The sequence below is a fragment of the Saprolegnia diclina genome (assembly GCF_000281045.1).
Source record: "Saprolegnia diclina VS20 unplaced genomic scaffold supercont1.4, whole genome shotgun sequence".
Classification (NCBI taxonomy): domain Eukaryota; phylum Oomycota; class Saprolegniomycetes; order Saprolegniales; family Saprolegniaceae; genus Saprolegnia; species Saprolegnia diclina.
The window spans coordinates 931,509-950,568 of record NW_008246071.1 but is presented as its reverse complement, the minus strand read 5'-3'; the positions used below and the strand labels follow the sequence as shown (position 1 = coordinate 950,568).

The following is a 19,060-nucleotide window of genomic DNA, read 5'->3' as shown; positions in this document are numbered from 1 at the left end:
GCCAGTCAAAAGAATTCGAGCAGTAGCCGCTGTATTATAATGAATATATCTGCTCTAAGTATACTAAATACAAGTCATACAATAAACCAGGCAGGTAAGATCAGCTGCATTCAAGAAACGCCGTTGGTTGGTCACGCGGTCTGGTAAGGTGCGTGAGGGCCGTAACGGTTTATGACTTGTAGTTTGTATACGTGAAACGGTTTCAGCGCCAACGTGTTTTTCACACAACTGAATGTCTGAGTTGCTACAAAGCGCAAGAGACTTGATAGTGTGAAACACCGCGACGCGTCGTGTGTGCGAAACGAGGTGAGAAATGAAAAAATGGCGCGAATGCAAACACAACACTCAAACCAACATTACGGCGCCACCTTAACTCTTGGACGTCGTCGCTTTGAACCGCGCGCAAAGACGCTGCAGAGTACGAACGCTGCTCTTTGCTCTGCGTGATCGATAACCGGACGAGCTCCGTGCAGGGATACGAGCAACTACGCAGCAACCAAATGGATGCAGCTTGGTTTTGCGCGTTGAAAAGCGTCGCAATGTTGATTCACGACCATCACAGGCGTCATCAACGCTTGGGACGCAGGCGCAGGTCGGACATGCTGGGCGAAACTGAATTCTATCACCAGATGACACCAACGACAACAGGGTACAACGTCCACGGGAGGTCTGCTACCGCCGTTGGAGTCAGCGGGGTGTAGCGAGTCATGTAGTGGTCGTAGAATCGATGCTTCAAGTACACGCTACGGAGCGGGTTGTTGGTGTAGCTGTGAATGTCATGCATGTTTCTGCACACGGTGTGACGCCTGCCGAGCACGAAGGAGGTTTTCATTCGAATTCCGCGCGTCCGACGCCCCTGTACCGGCGTTGCAAGCAGACAGGTAATTTAAGCTCGCAAGCTCCAACGCCGCTTCGATACCAGTCCCAGCGCGTCCAGCTACGTCGTTGGGTAGATCGATGTGAGCTTCGCGCCAAGAACGAGCACGTTGATGCGACCAAGAGCAGCGAGATCGTCGAGGTACGACGAGGCCACACCCGGACGCATGCAACGTATCGTTCTATATTCAAACTCCAGACTTCGACGGTCGCAACCAGATTCGATCCGACCATACCAACATGAGCGGCATGAAGCAGCCGCTGCGCCCGGTGGGTGCCGACGATAGCGGGCTTGACTGCAACACTGATGGCAACGACGGCCTCGCGCCATTCCTTGATCAACAACGTAGGTACACGGAGCGGGTGAACGAAGACGTCCTTGAGCATGCCAGGATCCAACCAGGCGCGCACACACAAGCCGAGCTTAACATGAGCAAGCACTGCCAGTTTACGGCTCGTACTGGTACCCGATCCGATGCTACTGCACTAGCACAGACTCGTCCTGGACTGCGGCGAATGTACTGCGGCGGGACTCGTGAAGTGCGTGCTTTGCTGCAACCAACCATTGCGTCACGGACCGTCGAGATGTCACGTCGACAGCGGGGGCTCGGTGGTTTACGTTTCCTGGATGCTCGTCCGCCAACAAGATTGGCTGCACAAATACGCAGACATCGCTACCACGACGACAGGCCAGCCACTACGATGTAGTCATACGACGCTGCATGGCCAAGCACCTTGCTGCTCGAGACATCGTGCACGATTTCAAATCCTTCCACACAGCCCCTGCTTGAAGAAGAAAGCAACCTTGCGGCAAAACGATCGCAATGCACCGATGACACGACAGCGCTGGCATGTCACTTCAAGGTCGAAAACTGACGCCTTTCCCCGCTTGTTTTAAACAGCGTCGCGACACCACGGGCGTTTTGAGTCCATGGAGCCAATGCTCGGGCAACTTGAGTCCGCTCGACTTCCTACTAAGCACCCCGCCGCCTGCATCCTAGTTAGTACATGGTCCATGCTATGACGTCGGTGTCATTGCGGGTGGCGGCCAACGCGAGTGTGTGGTCGCCTGGATGTTGACTCGACAAACGTCACCCTCGAAATCTTTCGACTTGGAGCGATCTTTGCCTCATAAAATGCAAATGTTTAATGTTCTCTTGCATTTTGTATATACGTAGTCAAAGTCGCATATCGGGCCACCCAAGACGTTGAGCTTGAAGTTCCGGGCCAGAACGCAAACAGCGACCGAGAGATGACCACAGAGACGACGTACGGCCACCAGGACGCGCTGCCGCCACTGCCGCTGCCCGCCCTCGAGCAGACCCTCGAGGCCTACGTCAAGAGCTGCGAGCCGCTGCTCACGCCCGCCGAGCTCGAGCACACGAAGGCCGTGTGCCACGACTTCCTCCATGGCGTCGGCCCGAGCCTCCATGCGCTCCTGGAAGAGCGCGCGGCCTCGGAGAAGAATTGGCTCGAAGAGTGGTGGGAGACGTTTGCCTACATGCAGCCGCGGTACCCGTCCGCGATCAACATCAACTGGTACGGTGTGCTGCCCGGCAACTGGGGCCCGCGCGATATGAGCCAGTGCGAGTCGGCCGCGATCTTCACGGTCGCACTCATGAAGTACCGCAAGGACATCCTCGCGTAAGTATTTTAACGATGCTATACGCGGAGGCTCATGCTCGCTTAGGGAGAAGATTCCGGCCGAAAAAATGATGGGCAAGAAGTTGTGCATGCACCAGTACACGCGCCTCTTCAACTCGTGCGTGATTCCCGACGAAGACTGCGACGAGATCCGCGTGTACGACCACACGCAGAAGCACATTGTGGTCCTCCGCAACAACTGCATCTGGGCCATGGACGTCATGGACGACAAGGGCGATACGCTGCCGCTGGCCGAGCTCGTCAAGTACGTACACGCTCTCTTGCATGCAAGTCCGCTGAACCCTATTGCTTTGTAGCCAATTCGAAGCCATTCGCGCCGAAGCCACGGGTCTCTTTGACCTCGAGCGCTACCCGCCGGTGAGCGTGTTGACGTCCGAGAACCGCACCAACTGGGCCAAGGTATGGACGCGACGTCGTCCACGAAGAGGAGTTTTCATCGCCTCGACTAGGCTCGCACCTACTTGGTGGAGCTCGATCCGTGCAACCAAGCGTCGTTTGAGATCATCGAGAAGGCCATCTTGGTCATTGCGCTCGATGAATCGTCGCCGGCCACGAGCGAAGACGTACGCATCCAACTACTCGTGTGTCATTGCGCTAATATGGTGTAGATTGCGCGCAACTGCCTCCTCGGCGACGGCCGCAACCGCTGGTACGACAAGCCCGTGAACCTCGTCGTGCACGAGAACGGCCGCACGGGCATCAACGGGCAGCACGCGTGGGCGGACGCGCTCGTCGTCGTCCGTGTGTTTGACTACTGCATCAAGTATGTCAACGAAAACTTCAAGACCAAGTTCCTCGAGCACTCCAAGATTGCACCGCCGACGCACAAGCCGCGCCGCTTGCACTGGAAGATCGACAACAATGCGATGACGGCGATCGAATGCGCGTCCGCGGCCGTGAGCAAGCTCATCCAGGTACATTGGCTCGACTCTCACACAATGTCATTTGGTCCGCTGTAGGCAAGCGACATCTCGACGATGCTCTTCCAGCACTATGGCCACGCCTTTCTGAAGCGCTACAAGCTCTCACCCGACTTTTTCGTGCAGCAAGCGATCCAGCTTGCCTACTACAAGACGTTCAAGTTCCTTCCGGCCGTGTACGAGACGGCGCACACGCGCCTCTTCTACCACGGACGCACCGAGACGGTCCGGTCGCTCACGAACGAGTCGCTCGCGTTTTGCAAGACCATGTGCACGTCCACTGACGTACGCTGCGAGTTGCGACGTGTCGAGAGACTCATGTCGTGCATGTAGAACTCTGAAAAGTGGGACGCCCTCCAGACCGCGATCCAGCGCCACGGCGAAGTCATCAAGAACAGTCTGCTCGGACAAGGTAGAGAGACTTGCTGTGTCCGAAGGATGGGACTGAAGCATGCGAGCAGGTGTGGACCGCCATTTGATGGGCCTTCAAATCGTGTCGGAGATGTCGGGCATCACGCCGCGCCCGTCGCTCTTTTCCGACAAGGCATACGAGCTCTCGAAGCGGTACCGCATCTCGACGTCCAACATCAGCGGCGGCGCGGGCGCGAGTCCGATCTGGGGCGGCTTCTCGGCCATGTACGACGACGGCTATGGCATCTGCTACGCGCTCCAGCCCGACCGCATCAACTTTAGCATCACGTGCTACAACAACGAGGCAACGACGTCGGCGGCTGCGTTCAAGCGCGCGCTCGAGGCCGCGCTCCTCGAAATGGTCGAGCTCTGTCTCTCGCGCAACGTCATTTACGTCGGCAAGTCCAACTTGTAGATACACTTAGACGCCCAAGCTCGCTTGCAGGGCATAGTAATGGATGCTATACGTTGCGTTTGTGATGGTCAAGAAGACGTCGTCGAGGCCCGGCGTCATGGCGGCGAGGCGGCAGCGCAGCGCCGAGAGTCTAGGACCTGTGGTTTAGTGGCATATATGCAGACAACGCAACGTACTGCTCGAGGTCCACGAGCGCATTGTCGTCGTGGCAGATGACTGCGATGCGGACTGGATCGTCCATGACAGCGTTGCGGTTGCGCTTGCCGTCGTGCATGGCTTGGATCGGGATGTCGCCGAGCACAATGTACGCCGGCGCCTCGGACGCGGACTTATCGACGACGAGGCGCCAGTGACGCAGGGGCTTGCGCTGGACGAGGTCATGCCATATCTACGCCGGCACCATGAGCCGCATGGAAGTTGATGGGGGTGCTTCTACGTCGTAGACGTAGATGGGCGTCGTCGGTAGCAGCACCATCCACTCGCTGCGGGACGAGCAGGACCACGCGGTCTCCTCCGCGGCAAGTGTTTCCATCCTGCAAGTGGAAACGGCGTGCGTTTAGCCTCGTATCCGGTCATTCGGATAATTTTTGCCTCCACGATGGACACGCTCCTCGAGCAGATCCGCGCCGGCCACGGCTCCATGGTCGAGATGGAGAAGGAAGGGCTCAAGCATGTCTTCATGGAGGTCCTCGAGATGCTACGGGCGGAGGATACTGCCAACGTCGTCGAGCTCGGACGATGGATCGATGCTCTCGGCCAAGGTACATGGTTGATCATGCTGATGAGGGCGAACGCTCATGACGACGCGTAGTGCTGGAAGGTCTGCCACCGACGAAGCGAGGGATCTACCTCGGCGATGCGATTGCCATGCTCATGCGCAAGTCGTCGGGGCACATCGCGCTCGACCCGTTGGTCGTCGGGTTCCTTGCTCGCATCGCGACTACCCTAGCGTCTTCCCCGGACGCATCTATCAAGGTCCAGGATCACAAGAAGGTCATCTACGCTCTCTTGAGCATCCTTGCACGCGCGCCAAAGCATTACCTCGACAACGGCCCGTCATCACCCATCGAGAACCTCGTGAAAGCATGCGTCGAAGTCATTCCTCTGGTGCATCTCTTCGCCATGCAGCCATGGCGGCAGTACGTGATGATGTGGCGAGCACTCGTGGCGCCTGGTGCGGATGCTCCATCGGACGACGAAGAAGACTCGGAAGACGATGGCGACGACGACGCGGCCGAGATCCGCAGAGTGTTTGAAGCCCGCTTGTGGGCCGCGATCCCCGACGCATTCCACATCAAGTACTTGGGTCCAGACCTGATTGGCGCAGATATGGGCGTCGCCGTGCTGGCGGCCTGGACGTGCCTCGGAGAACACGCGCCCTGGGCAAGTCTGTGCTCGTCCCTCACCAAGGCGGCCTTGGACACGATCTCGCCGTATGCTCAAGTGCTCATGCAGCACGACGATCCAAGCGTACTTTATGCATGTAGGGTTCTTGGTTGACCGGGTATCGAGTAGGTCAAAGTCATTGGCGTACACATGGTGGCTGCCACGCTGTCGTCGAAAGCCGCCATGTCGGAAGCCATTGCGCCGGACCAGTTCCAGACGTCGACAGACAAGATCGTCGGCCTCGACGCCTACGCCGAGCGTACGCAACGATGGGTAGCAGCGCGGTCGTGTGATTATTGGAGCTGTAGATGAACAGCGACGCCACCACTACCAGGCACTGCTCCAAGCCTTGTTGACGACAATGGTCATGGTGCCCGACGCCAAGGATCGGCAACGGACGCTGCAAACGTGGCAGCAAGTCATTGAGACGATCACGGTCTCGTCACGGTCGCGTGCATGTCTTGTATCTTGTATTTTCTGACAAAAACTAGGTTTCTGGTCCTCCGTTCGCTCATTGAGCACTGTCCGTTTCCAAACGCCACTGCCGTCATCGTCGACCGCGTCCGGGCCGAAGTCGCCCGCCATTGGCTGCGTACACCCAAGATTGAGAGAGCATGACTTACATGGCGAGCGTAGATTACGTCGAGGAGACGCTGCCGTCCCTCGTCGCGTTGTTGACGCGGCTGCTTGCGCCGCTGCCCGATGCCGAGTTTGTCCAGCGGAGCGATGTGTATACGAGCGCCCTCAGTCTCTATCGTTTTGTACTGCTTCGTGACAAGGTATGTGGGTCACGGCTGTTTTTTCCAGTCGCATGCTGTCGTCTTGCGCTAGGTGGACAACGTTTCTGGCTTGCACTCGAACACGGCTCTGGCGACGCACGTCAAGGGCCAGCGGCGACGTCTCACGGACCTCATTGAAGCGCAATTGCTGCTTGGTCCAGCACCGCATGCGCATGGGCATCTTTGCGGCGCGTCACACGAGGACGCCACGTCGCCGTTTGTGACGATGGAGATGGCCGGCGCGTTGCCAACCGAGGCGTCGGGTCCCGCGCGTTACGACCTCTTTCGGCTCCAGCTCATGGAAGGCGCCTTTGAGGCCGCGCTCGACGCACTCGCTACCCGACCTTGAGATCGCTCGCCCACAGGACATCGTCGTCCAAGACGTTGGTAATGCCATCCATGTCACTTGGATCCATCGCTTGTAGCATGCGCTTGCCTCGCGACACGAGCGGCGACGCGAGAGGCTCCAGTATGGACTTGGCGCGCGACGGGGGCGAGAGTGCGTCAACGCTGGCGCTGCTCATGGGGCGCGTCAGCGGCACGAGGTCGGGTGTACTGCGGCGCTGCGGCGTCGGACTCTACCCACCCATGGTTCTCATTCGAGGTGATGGAGATGATGGAGGTGTACGGCAAACACAAGCCGCCCGACGAGAATGCGCACTTGCTCGTCGAGGCCGAGTGGCAGTTGGAACGTGTTGAGCTGGCGGTGGACCTACGTGTACAAGTACGTGAAGTGCCTGTCGTCGGCGAAGGTGTATCTGTGTACAATATCGCGCACAGTATGGCACCCTGCGTCCCGAAACACGTTGCTGTAGTCGCGGGCGACCGCCGACGCGCGCTCACAGCGCTTCTTGAGCAGTCGCTGGGTGCTGTGGACGTCCATTTTGGGCGCCACGAGCATGTGCACGAACGCATCCAAGTGATGGCTGCCGTACGTCGCGAGGTCGTCGGCGTGGACCGGCAGCGTCACAAACACGGCTTGAAAGAGGAGTTCGTAGATCGAGTGCGACATGGCGACGGGCGAGAGCACTTGCGCTTCCAGACGCGCCTTCATGTCGGCAAAGAGCCCGACCTCGTCTTCGAGGCGCGCCCGAGATACGATCGCCGGCGTGTCAGCCCGCGGCGAGAAGCCGCCTTCAAAGACCTCCGTGTCCTGGGTTGTCGGTCGCTTTGTTTCGGTGCGGAGCCGATGCACCAACGTCGTCGGTCGTCCATTGCGCGCCATCTCGACGAGCGTCTGCAAGAGCCAAAAGATAGTTTCTGCCAGCGCTACTGGGATCGCCCAGTCGACCAGATGCGCCACGTCGTAGGGTGCCAAATCGCAGGCGTGAACGAGCCCGTGGGCTTTCAAAGTCGCAAATGTCCCGTCCAGAGCACTGGTGACGAGCTGCTCGCGTCGCACCTACGTCATTCAACTATGGCATCTAACCCATGATGATGAACTCATGGACCTTGAGAAGTCCCGGGGGCATGCGCAAGTACGCGCTCAGGTGCGCATTGGCCTCGCGCGATGCAGTCCACGGGTCGTGCTGGGACGCAATGTTGCCTCTCGCGTCGATCGTCGGCGGCACAAAGAGGAGAAGACCGGCGACAAAGAGAAATTTCGCGATCGGCTCCTTGATGCCGCTTGGCAGTGCGTGCAAAATGTACGTTTGGATCTCGGTCTTTGTGGCGAACGGAGAGGCAGTCTCCGTCGGCGTTGATGACACCGTCGGCGATGGCGGAATGCGCTTGGACGACCACATGGTGAGCACAGGGCGGTCTTTCACCGGCTCGGCCGCGCGCACGACGCGCTCGGACCGGAACGAGTTGCGCATGAGCGGTGTTCGTCGCCGAAGTTCGCGAAGAAGCAGTTTGATGCTTCGAATCGACCGTCCTTGCGCCTCGAGACCGCGCCTATCGAGTCGCAGTCGCATCAGCATCATGCATTCCTTCCCATTGCACGTACAAGCCCGCAATCACTTCGGGTAGCGAGTAGCCTTCGGCCATCGCAAGCCGAAGGAGCTTGGGCGAGTATTTGTCTGGGAGATCGATGGACTCGGGCGCGAGACGACCCAAAGCGACTTCATCGGGCGAGGCTTCCGGCGAAAAGATACCTGCGGGCGCCACCGGCTTTGGTGGCGAACTTTGGCGCTCGGGCGATGGCGACCGACTGAGCGAGCCGAACGTGGACGCCGATGTCCGTTGCGGTGACGACGGGTGGCTGGGTCGTTCGGGCGACGGTGACTTGCTTGTCGTGTAGGCTGACGCCGTGCGCTCGATGCGCTGCAGCACCGGCGACTCGAGGGCTCTCGAGACGTGCCACGCCTACGCCCATCACATGCGTTTGCCTCTTCCTTTGAGCTTTGAGCTTTGGGCCGTACTTGAATGGCTTGTTCTTCCAGCAGGTGCTTTTCGCGGAGAAACTTTTGCACAAACGTCGACGCGTTCTCTTCTTCGTCTTGCTTTTCGTGCAGGAAGCGCCGATAGTCATTGTCGACCGCGCGAAGAAACGCCCAGAGATCCCCGGTCGCCATGTACTGCATCGCGAGTGCACGCACGGGCTCGCACAGCGACGCCTCGATACGCAGCCGCCGCAGCACTCGCCGACCATCGTAGCCGCGGTAGTACCGCTGGATCGTCGTCGCACTTGCCTACGCGCCCATGTCACGCTAGAGTGCATGAAATGAGCGTGTACGTGGCGATGGCGGTGGTCGAACTCGGCGTACACGGTCCGACGACGCTGTGCGACAAACGCTTTGGCTGTCAGTGATCGCCACCAGCACTGCAATCGAAGGGCCGCGGTGGCGACGCGTGCCGCTTGCACGTCGGCAAGTGCCTGCGCGTACTGCTGTCGCGCCAAGTAGCCGCGGGCGATGCGCTGGAGATGCAGAATCGCGACGCCGCGATGGTGTGCCCACCACGCGCTTCGAACGCGATGGACGCGCGCCACCGCCTGGCGGCGCCGCACGAGGAGCTGAAGACAGACGGCCGCGGCCATTTCGGCGCAGCCCCAAAACGTGGTCATGTCATAGACATGGGTGCGACGCGAGAGCCGCCCGCGGACTATGCACTGAATGCGCGTCGATGCGTACGTCTGCACAAACGCTTTGCACGTCTACGCATAATGGCCTGTCGTCTTGGCGTGGCATCATCATGCAAAGATGTACCGCGAGGTTGAGGCGCGTCTTGGCGATCGTCGCCGACGCGACCTCCAAGAGGCGCTTGAGGTGCGGCTCGAGCGTGTGGATCGAGATGGGCGCTGCCAACGGAGGCACGGGCGGCTTTTGTAGGCTCGCGAGGTTGAGGTCCGCGTACCGCGACGGCATGTGCGACGCGACTTGCATCCCATCGCGCTTTTGCTTGGCCGTCATCGACGTATTGCTCGAGCTACTCGCCTCAAATGAGCGCGTGCGGTAATAGCTGTAGGGTACATGGCGACAACCGTGTCTTTGCGCGTCAGGAGCTCGGTCGTGTCGACGACGATGAGCCGCTTGTGCGTCGAGGCGAGGTCGATGATGGCCGTCATGTCGGCGATCGCGTCGAGAAGCGAGAGGCGATACATGCGCAGGAGGCGATAGAGCCGCGTGCCCGGCACGTTTCTATATGAGTTGGCGTGATCTGGGAGGTATGGATATAGATGTCATACTCGTATTCCTTCTTGAGGCGCATGACGACGCCCGGCGCGAGCTCCATCTCGTCGTACTCCTCGCTGAGCTCGACTTTCGCTTCGCGCGCCAGGAGCAGGCGCATCCCGCAGCTACACGGGCGCCCGATCTGACACCCGCAGTGCTGCATGCCACCGCCATCCCGGTCCTCGGCCATGGCACCCAAACCTAAATATAGAGCTCTGCGTTTGTGACTATCTTGATGTTCGACTAACTAGCGCGACCAACTGGGACGAGGTTCTCTGGACGACACGTCGAGGCGATGGTTGATACTAGTATGCAGAACATGGCGGCAGTCATGGCGACGGATATCGACAAGCGATGAACGAGTGGTGACGCTTCTCATGCGCCCCCGGTCGCGTTGTTGAAGTTTCTTTGGCATCTCAGTGCAGCTGGTCGATCGAATCTGACCATAACTCTGGCAGTGCTTCTCGGTGCAGTTTGCAGTTTTCGAATCTGGCGCGATGAGCTCGACCAACTTGGGCCTTGGCATTGGCATGTGCCTCGTCGGGACCACCGTCTCCAACCTCGTACGATGAGATTGCAGCCATTGCATGTCCCTCTCATCTCTCTACGCTACATGTAGGGGCTAAACATTCAAAAATATTCGTTTTTGCACCAGGAGCGCCTTCCCGAGACGCAGCGGCGACCGTACAACACGCAGTGGCGCTGGTGGCTCGGCTTTGCGTGCGTCGGGCTCGGGTCCATCGCTGACTTTGCCGCGCTAACGTTTGCAGCGCAGGTACATACCTACACTTGTACGGTTATGACGTGAGCAGTTGAGATCTGAGTGTTGGTGCTCACGCCGTAGAGCGTGATCACGCCCATTGGAGCCTTTACGCTCGTGGCCAACCTCGGCTTTGCGCACTACTGGCTCAAGGAGCCGCTCGGCAGCACCGATCTCGCCGGGACAGGGCTCATCGTACTCGGTGCGACGGCGGTCACCATTTTTGGGTCGCACGAGAGCCCCAAATATTCGCTCGATGAGCTTATTGCGCTCTCCACGCGCGGAAGCATGGTCGTGTACGCCATTGCGATCCTCGGCCTCGTCGCCTTTTTGTATTTGCGGTGCACCGACTTGACACGGCTCTGATATATTGATATTCTGTAGCCACGTGGTGCGAATGCGCAGCGAGCAAGTGCTGCGCAAGTGCGGGAAGGCGTCGCCCGAGTATCGCGCGCTCGAGAAGCTCCACCCGCTCTCGTACGCTGGCTTTGCAGGTACTTTTGCCACCTCGACTTGCGTTCGCATGTGGCATTAGGCATTGTCGGCGCGCAGTCGGTCATGTTTGCGAAAAGCTCGGGCGAGCTCATTCAGCTCTCGCTCCAAGGCCGCAACCAGTTCAATCGCGTCCTCACGTATGTGATCCTCGCGGGCTTGGTCCTTACGATTAGCGTTCAGGTACGTTGCTCGTACGTGCTGTCTTCTGCGCTGAGATTCTTGTAGACGCACATGTTGGCACTGGGGCTCAAGAACTTTGACGCGCTCTACATGGTGCCCGTCTTCACCGTACGTTGTACCGCCTTGCTCGACGACAAAGGTACAGTGTACTAACAACGAGCATGTTGTGGGGTAGTGCTTTTTCATTTCGTTCTCGGTCCTCGGTGGCGCCGTGTACTTTAACGAATTCCAAGCCTTTACACTCTACCAGTGGATCTGCTTCCCGCTCGGCGTCGCCATCACCGTCGTCGGCGTCATTCTCCTCTCGCGACGTGAGATGCGACTGAGCGAGGTATGTACACTTGGCGCCAATATGATATACTCTCGAGGCGATTTCATCCAAACGGCACGTAGACGACACTGGATGGCATGGCGTCGCCGGGCACCGAGAGCCAAGAGTTTGCACTCGCCACGACACCGAGAGCTTACGTCGCCATCGCGGTGCCACCTTGCTCTGTCCCTCTCTCGACAGGCTCTCCGTACTAGGAGCAGTTGAAACGCGTGTCGACGCCTAGATACTCGTCAACAGATCGCGATCTTGACTTGAGTCGCCGTTTCGATTTCGCTCGGTTTGTGCGATATGTCTTGTCGTCGCAGGCTTGCGATGATGATGCTGTTCATGGCATGTCGCGCGATCCACCATCCTTGAACCTCGGTCCCGTACAAAACAAAAGTGCAATGTCACGGATCGCCATTCCGCGCAAGATGATGATGCAGTCGGACAAAGCATGTACCAGCCACCGCGCAAGCCATCATCAACACGGCCACCAACCTCATGATACTAGAGCCTCTCGACGTCGTCTTCCTGATGACGCATCGTCGCGCGTGGAGTGATCAACCGCCATGCATTACGCGCTGTTACGGCGGGTGCGAATTTAGTGCACTGGACGCTATACATAGTGCAAGAGATGAGACCTTGGCGCAGAGGCAAGGAACACTCTAGCAATTATAGCTCAATTTAAAATAATACGGTGGTGGCCGGCTCGGAATTTTAAAAAATCGATAAAAATGCACCTCGTGCAATAAGAGAGGCGGTACCGCGCGATTTGATTGGCTCATCCGAGTATGATGGCGAAAGCATATTAAAATATCGAGTGGGATGCCAATCCCACGGTCCTGTTTTTAGAATAGCTTGTCTATTGTATGCATTTTAAAAAGATAGTTTTTAAATAGAGCGAGGAATTAAATAGAGGTCCGGCTTCGGTTGGGCTTCCAGTGGGCTTATTGCGACAGAATAAAAAACTGCATCTTGGCTGCGCAGGTACCCGCGACCGACGACGACGCCGACGCTCACCACGACGCTGCTAGATGCCCGACCATGAGACCAACACGTCCAACCTCTTCATTGGCATTGGCATCTGCTTGATCGGGTCGACGATCTCGAACCTCGTGCGTTCCGATCGGCGAGAGCGAGCGCGTTCCTGACTCTCTTCCGCGACTGTGTAGGGGCTCAACATCCAGAAGTACTCGTTCATCATGCAGGCCCACCTGCCCGACCACGAGCGCAAGCCGTACAACACGCAGTGGCGGTGGTGGCTCGGCTTCTTTGGCGTCGGTGTCGGGTCCATCGCAGACTTTGCCGCGCTCACGTTTGCGGCGCAGGTAGCGACGACCGCCCATGCGCCGCTCACAGACGCGTATATGTAGAGTATCATCATGCCAGTCGGCGCCTTTACGCTTGTCTGCAACATCGTCTTTGCGCATTTCTGGCTCAAGGAAAAGCTGACGCGCAACGACCTCTGGGGCACGGTGTGGATCGTCGTTGGCGCCGTCATGGTCACCATCTTTGGCTCACACGAGAACACCAACTACACGCTGCACGAGCTCCTGCGCTTGTACTACCGCTGGGACATGCTCATCTACCTCGTCTTCATCATTGGCGTGCTCTTCTTCCTCTACTCGATGCTCATGAACGCCGAGCGCATTCTGAAAAAGAAGGGCGCTCTCTCGACCGAGTACAAGTCTGTGCTCAAGACGCACCCGCTCGCGTACGCCGGCCTCGCTGGTACAACAATCTGGTCTCGAACGACCATATTTGATGCCACGTGGCTCGTAGGTGTCTTTGGCGCGCAGTCGGTCATGTTTGCCAAGTCGACCGGTGAGCTCATCAAGCAGTCGGCGTCCGGTGACAACCAGTTCAACAAGGGTCTGACCTACGTCATTCTCGTCGGCCTCGTCTTGACCATCTCGATGCAGGTACGCGTCAACCTCCAGGTTGACATGTCGAACTGTGAACGTAGACGCACTTGCTTTCGCTGGGCCTCAAGTACTTTGACGCGCTTTACATTGTGCCGGTGTTCCAATGCTTCTTCATCACGTTCTCGGTGCTCGGCGGCGCGATTTACTTTCAAGAGTTCAAGGACTACACGGTCACGCAGTACATTTGCTTCCCGCTCGGCGTCTTCATCACGATCTACGGCGTGTGGGTCCTATCGTCGCGCGAGATGCAGCACGACGTACGATTTCATATGAGAGCCCGTCGATTTGTATTGATCGTACACTAGGCGGGTGCACCGCCCGTGCCACCGGCGCCGCCGTCGTCGGCCGACAGCATCTGCCACGCCGAGCTCCAGCCCAACATGCCTGGCTCCAACATGGTGCGCCGCAACTCGAGCAGCTTCCGTGTTGTGATGGAGCCCGAGTTTTGCCCCGTGTCCAACCCCGCGCAGCTCCTCGAGCGCTCGTCGTCGATTGGCGGCTCCTTTTACGCCACACAGAGCGTACTGGTGCGAAGACCGATGTCCTGTCGACGACAGACTCACATTTACACGCTGCTTGTAGATGTCGGGTCGATCCAACACGGACTTTCAGGCTGTGAGCGACGAGGCGCTGGACCGAGAGATGGTGACGATGCAGACACGACCACTCTCGGAATCGGCGGCTGCGAGCACGGTGCACCATGCTTAGAGGCATCGAGGCGAGTAGAGATGATATTAGGAATCACCACCTGCATAACCTTCCAAATATGGACCCCATGTACAACAGTAAAAGCAAAATGAAGGGGAACCTTATCGACCTCGTACGATGGCCATCACGAACACTGCAGCCAACAACGGATGTTGTTCTTAGTAGGACACACATCAAGGCACCCTGCTCCATTGAAGTACGGTAGATATAGGGTCTGTGGGCCTGGTACCTTGCTCCTAGAACAAAGGGAATTGGGATAGCTCGCACCAAAGCCTACCTCACACCACCGTCAAACACGCTGTATTTACTTAGTAACAAAACGAGCAAAACGCATACTGCCAGCTTCAATGTCGAACGCGCCCCACACGGTGATATCGTCCTCGACGGCTGCGGCCGCGACGATCCCTCAAATATGTTCGATCGCTTGCGAAATGAATAAGGTCTGTACTAGAGTAGCGTGTCAATGTATCAAGATGCCGAGGAAGAGAGCGGTAGCGACGAAACGCGCGAGGTGCAGGACAACATATATATATGAACGTGTTTCGCGTTATCTTCATAATTACACAAAGACTTCGCATACGTAGAGACTAGCAATCTCCTTCTTCTTCATTCGCTCGCCGGTCCGTGGCTGCGCAGGCGGCGGCGCGGGGGCTCGTCTGGCTCTTCTGTCGTCGCCCTACGACGCTTGTGGCCGCGGGTGAGGCCCGTGACGGTCGGTCAAATCTTTGCAGGACAACATAGCGACTAAATACGATGATCGTAGCAAGACCAAGCGCGACTATGACGGGATCCATGGCACTCGATGCGAGGTACGATGCCAGGAGCTGAGGTAGCGAGGCAAAGTCCTGCGTCGCGTCGAGAGTACTTGGCGCCTAGAAAATACATCGAAAAGTCTAAGACGGTCATCGCTGGAGCCGGGTCATCATAGGACCAGCCGTCGCAACAATGGAACGGAAACAAGCGACCTGCCGTCATGTGACCTGCCGTCATGTGATCTATCGGGGCGTCGAAGAAGGCGGCATAATATATGGAAACCGAGAGATCTCATGTCTGGGAATCATTAAACGCGAATTTCTCGCGTTGTAGGCATCGAACGGCGACGCGACTTGGTTTTATGGGCTCTCCAGAGTCGTCTCTACACCCCTCCAAAGTATGAGCGATTTCATTTGGAATGTCCATGTTGTGATCGGAGACCTGGGCGCCGGTGTCAACAAGCCAAGATCGCGACGGGCATCGTGTGATAGGCTATAAAGGTTTTGAAATCGGGCCAATGAAACGCATCCATTTCAGATGGCTCGAGAAAGAGAGGTCAAGCCAATGTGGGCGATGAGCTGGACGACCGTCACATTGTACGGCGCGAGTAGCTTCAAAAGAGCGAGCCAAAACGTGCTGCGAGCTTTGGAGCGGAAGCGCTGTCGCAAACCCGGCGCCGTCGACCACGCGCGGACCGACAGTTTCATTTTCATTGGCAATCAACACGTTGATGATTGTGCTGTCTGGACGTACAACTGTTGCAAATGCAGTAGTTTTTGCAGCGATCTTCGACCCCAACTGTGTTTTCAATCCGCTGCTTCAGCACGCCACCGTACAACTGTTGGGAATACGGCAAGGAGGTCGCAAGCGAGCGCCCTGTCGACTGTGGACAGTGAAACTCGTGCCGCCGCGGTCAGTTCACTTCTTCTATGTGTATGTACGCTCCATCAGACCTAGAGCGGACGGGCGCAGTACGCCTGATGCTTTCAATGCGGTCAAGACCGAGGTGAGACGCTGACGGACAAAGCTTTGGATATACACATTGGCAGCTAGGCCGCACGCCTCTTCGCTCATATCGACACGAACCCATCGCGTTCTAACACGGCGCAAACCTTGCCCACCTCGGGAGCACTCCACCACAGACGCGTCATTCTTCACTTCCATCGAGACTCTGGATGGCCGTGCGTGCAGCCTCACCGAGCACCGGAGATGCAGCCCGTCGACTTGGAAAAGATCGCAGCTTCTGCAACGCGTTGGCATGAGCAGCGGATCTTCAGGGGACGCGTACGCTGAGGACGCCTTCGAGGACGACGAGCAGGACCTTAACATCAACGATGGGCCCATCGATGCTCATGCGGGCGATGGCTATTCGGACGACGACTTTGAGCTCGACGAGGTTCCCACAGCGTCACTGGACAACCCGCTTGGCGTCAATGTCGTTGTCCCATTGCTGCACGACGAGGAGCTTCAACCGTCGTGCCGTACACGCGCGCCGCCAACGCTGCCAGCGCTCAATACCTTTGTCGTTGCCAAGCTTCGTCGCCTTCACGCAACGCCGGTCGACACGCGCTTGCAGGTCCCCGTGCCCGCTGCCCTACTCGCCCGGCTTGGCCGACCGTACCATCCACCATCACCACCATCAACGTCGAAAAACCCAGTTGAACAACGCACTAGTATACCGCGAGTGCTCGTGGACAGGCTCAAGATTCAAACGCTCTTGGCCGTGATGGCCCATGAGACTGCCACGTCACCACCGCACCATCGCACTAGGCGATCGCTCTTTACGTACACAGCGTACCACACGAGCCGGCTCCAGGACCAGGCGTGGGCGAGCCAAGTCGACGCGCTCTACGCGCGGCGTCCGGATCCGCTCGCGATCGCTGCTGCCGCCATGAGTGCACTTCGTCCCGCCTACGCGCCTCTCGATCCCACGTAGCGATGTCACAAAATATTCAAAATTATTCAAATATATTCTTGATTTGCTAAAGTTGAAGAGTTATAAAATAGGGGCGAGCGCTACGCCACCGGGTCTATCAGCAGCGCCTCGAGTCGCTGGCGCTGGGCGGCGAGCATGTAGTGAAAGTCGTAGCCGTCGCCCGAGGGATGAAGCGTGTGCTCGGCCGAGCCGCCGAGGAACGTGGGGATCACAGACGGCGGCATGACCTTGAGCAGATCGACTCTCGGCGTGTCCATAAAATGCGCCTTTTCCCGGAGCCGCGTCGGCAACAGCGGCGAAATGATCTTGGTGAGCGTCTTGACAAGCAGCGTGAGCGGCCCGACGCAAATGTTGTCGATGCGGTCCGGGTAGTTGCCTTGGCACACCTCAATCATGGCCTTCGTAAGGCGCATGTCGACCTCGCGGTACCCGACGTTGGCGCAGTCCGTGACCAGGGTAAAGGTCGAGACACCTGGCGGCATGAGCTCGCGGATGCCGAGCTCGAGCATAAAGACGTGCGTGCGCACCTCGAGGTCCTTGTCCATCGTGCTCCAGTCCTTCTTTTTCGGTCGGAGCCAAAGAATCGGCCGGCGCTTCAAGTCGTAGCCAAACCAGTACATGGAGCCACTGCGCAGCTGCGGTGCGACCTCGTCCGACGTGATGCTACCGGCGCGGTACTCGGTGCGCCAGCTGAGAATGCGGTTGAGCTTCTCGGCAGCATACTCGATCGACCGGTTCGGGACGCTAAGGACACTGTGGAGATAGTCGTCCTTCAAGAGGAACTTGGCCTCCTCGGTCGACTGCAGCATCTTGCGGAACGTCTGGACGCGCTCGACCTCCACAGGCGACAAGCCATCCGGGCTCGTCGATTCGTCTGTCGAGGTCGTGCTGGACGTTGGCGACGGCGGCGCCGAATCGCAGACAGTGGATGCATTCGAGGCCATTGACGTCGTGCGCAGCGTGGGCTTTTCGAGCGTCAAGTCACTCGCGTGTCGGTGGACCTTGGGCGACGGGACGGGCGTCGTCAACGGCGTCACAGCCTCCTGCGGGTTGGACGGCTTGATGTCCATGGATTTGCTTCGGCGCGACGGCGTGTGCACGCGGCGAAGGCTCGGTGCAAAGTGGGATGGCGACGAGAGCACTTCAACCGCGTGGAGGTCGTGGAGGTAGACTTTGCCGAGGAAGCACCACACGACGAGGACGACCTTCTGCAGGAACGAGACTTCGGCGAGGCTGTCGAGGAAGAGGATGACGAGGAAGGACATGGCCAGCCATTGCATGCCCTCGTGGGGCTTGACGTGGCTCGAACCCATGGTCACTTGCTTACTGCACTGGCCGTGACGTTAAACCCTGAATCTCTCCGAATCTGGGCACGCCGCTTTTGCACCAATGGCATCGCCTGATATCAAATCCTCATCTCGGATTGGTTGAAAGCGCAGCGTGTCTGGGCACCCCATTCTTTCCCCTAATACAATTTCATACAAACATCGAGTATACGTCTGCGGAATTCGAATTCTATAGCGGGCCAGAATGCCGGTCCTTCCTCGTGTGGCCATTCGACTTGACCTTTGTATGATGCAACCTCCGCGATGATGCAAGCACACAGACGTGGCGACGTGGCACCGCCACGACATAAGGGCAGGAGCTGCAAAGCACAGCAACCAACTAACTAAAGTCACAGTAGTCGAGATACTAAATCCCTTTCAGAATTGAAGCCCAGAGTGAGGACGACATCGACGACATCGACTGCATGTACTTAGTAGACGTCGGTCTGTAGGTCAGTGGACGGTCGGCGTTGGACTTTGAAATAGCAAAAAGATTCACACAGACACGACGACCCTTCCTGGCCGATCTGCAGGCTTCCGCCAGAGATGCGGTCCTGCTGGTGGTTGTCCTTGAAGAGAAGGATGGGTTCAAGGTGGCT

The 19,060-nt window shown here is 57.9% G+C and overlaps 8 protein-coding genes across 9 annotated transcripts; 5 read left to right on the top strand and 3 right to left on the bottom strand.

Moving 5' to 3' along the window:
• Positions 1-2,128: 2,128 nt before the first annotated feature.
• Positions 2,129-4,287, top strand: SDRG_02032 (hypothetical protein; the record flags this gene model as incomplete). The annotated part of the gene is made up of 8 exons (XM_008607592.1): positions 2,129-2,520; positions 2,567-2,785; positions 2,838-2,940; positions 2,991-3,104; positions 3,150-3,455; positions 3,501-3,746; positions 3,795-3,873; positions 3,923-4,287. 8 exons carry the CDS (start codon positions 2,129-2,131, stop codon positions 4,285-4,287), a joined length of 1,824 nt encoding a protein of 607 aa, XP_008605814.1.
• Positions 4,180-4,838, bottom strand: SDRG_02031 (hypothetical protein). The gene is made up of 3 exons (XM_008607591.1): positions 4,724-4,838; positions 4,464-4,675; positions 4,180-4,417 (listed from the first exon to the last, which is right to left on the bottom strand). The coding sequence occupies exons 1-3, from the start codon at positions 4,817-4,819 to the stop codon at positions 4,294-4,296; spliced, it is 432 nt and encodes a 143-aa protein (XP_008605813.1). The 5' UTR covers positions 4,820-4,838; the 3' UTR covers positions 4,180-4,293.
• A 47-nt stretch (positions 4,839-4,885) lies between these two features.
• On the top strand, positions 4,886-6,801 carry SDRG_02030 (hypothetical protein; the record flags this gene model as incomplete). Its single annotated transcript, XM_008607590.1, has 7 exons — positions 4,886-5,048; positions 5,099-5,757; positions 5,803-5,932; positions 5,982-6,120; positions 6,165-6,265; positions 6,310-6,452; positions 6,505-6,801. The coding sequence occupies 7 exons, from the start codon at positions 4,886-4,888 to the stop codon at positions 6,799-6,801; spliced, it is 1,632 nt and encodes a 543-aa protein (XP_008605812.1).
• On the bottom strand, positions 6,788-10,256 carry SDRG_02029 (hypothetical protein; the record flags this gene model as incomplete). Its single annotated transcript, XM_008607589.1, has 10 exons — positions 6,788-7,030; positions 7,081-7,164; positions 7,219-7,854; positions 7,904-8,348; positions 8,401-8,759; positions 8,816-9,085; positions 9,130-9,549; positions 9,602-9,821; positions 9,866-10,033; positions 10,081-10,256. 10 exons carry the CDS (start codon positions 10,254-10,256, stop codon positions 6,788-6,790), a joined length of 3,021 nt encoding a protein of 1,006 aa, XP_008605811.1.
• Positions 10,257-10,303: 47 nt separating this feature from the next.
• Positions 10,304-12,093, top strand: SDRG_02028. Of its 2 annotated transcripts, XM_008607587.1 has the most exons (8): positions 10,304-10,629; positions 10,686-10,841; positions 10,911-11,158; positions 11,211-11,320; positions 11,362-11,501; positions 11,547-11,609; positions 11,677-11,832; positions 11,895-12,093. In XM_008607587.1, the coding sequence occupies exons 1-8, from the start codon at positions 10,564-10,566 to the stop codon at positions 12,024-12,026; spliced, it is 1,071 nt and encodes a 356-aa protein (XP_008605809.1). In that variant the 5' UTR covers positions 10,304-10,563; the 3' UTR covers positions 12,027-12,093. The 2 variants fall into 2 exon arrangements, with proteins under 2 accessions (XP_008605809.1, XP_008605810.1); XM_008607588.1 differs by having other exon boundaries at positions 11,362-11,609.
• A 674-nt stretch (positions 12,094-12,767) lies between these two features.
• SDRG_02027 (hypothetical protein) lies at positions 12,768-14,559 on the top strand. Its single transcript, XM_008607586.1, has 8 exons — positions 12,768-12,801; positions 12,849-12,929; positions 12,987-13,142; positions 13,188-13,545; positions 13,597-13,736; positions 13,781-13,996; positions 14,045-14,266; positions 14,322-14,559. Exons 2-8 carry the CDS (start codon positions 12,849-12,851, stop codon positions 14,445-14,447), a joined length of 1,299 nt encoding a protein of 432 aa, XP_008605808.1. The 5' UTR covers positions 12,768-12,801; the 3' UTR covers positions 14,448-14,559.
• Positions 14,560-16,458: 1,899 nt separating this feature from the next.
• On the top strand, positions 16,459-17,148 carry SDRG_02026 (hypothetical protein; the record flags this gene model as incomplete). Its single annotated transcript, XM_008607585.1, has 2 exons — positions 16,459-16,817; positions 16,971-17,148. The coding sequence occupies 2 exons, from the start codon at positions 16,459-16,461 to the stop codon at positions 17,134-17,136; spliced, it is 525 nt and encodes a 174-aa protein (XP_008605807.1). The 3' UTR covers positions 17,137-17,148.
• SDRG_02025 (hypothetical protein) lies at positions 17,136-18,515 on the bottom strand. The gene has a single exon (XM_008607584.1). It carries the CDS (start codon positions 18,447-18,449, stop codon positions 17,217-17,219), a length of 1,233 nt encoding a protein of 410 aa, XP_008605806.1. The 5' UTR covers positions 18,450-18,515; the 3' UTR covers positions 17,136-17,216.
• Positions 18,516-19,060: the final 545 nt, after the last annotated feature.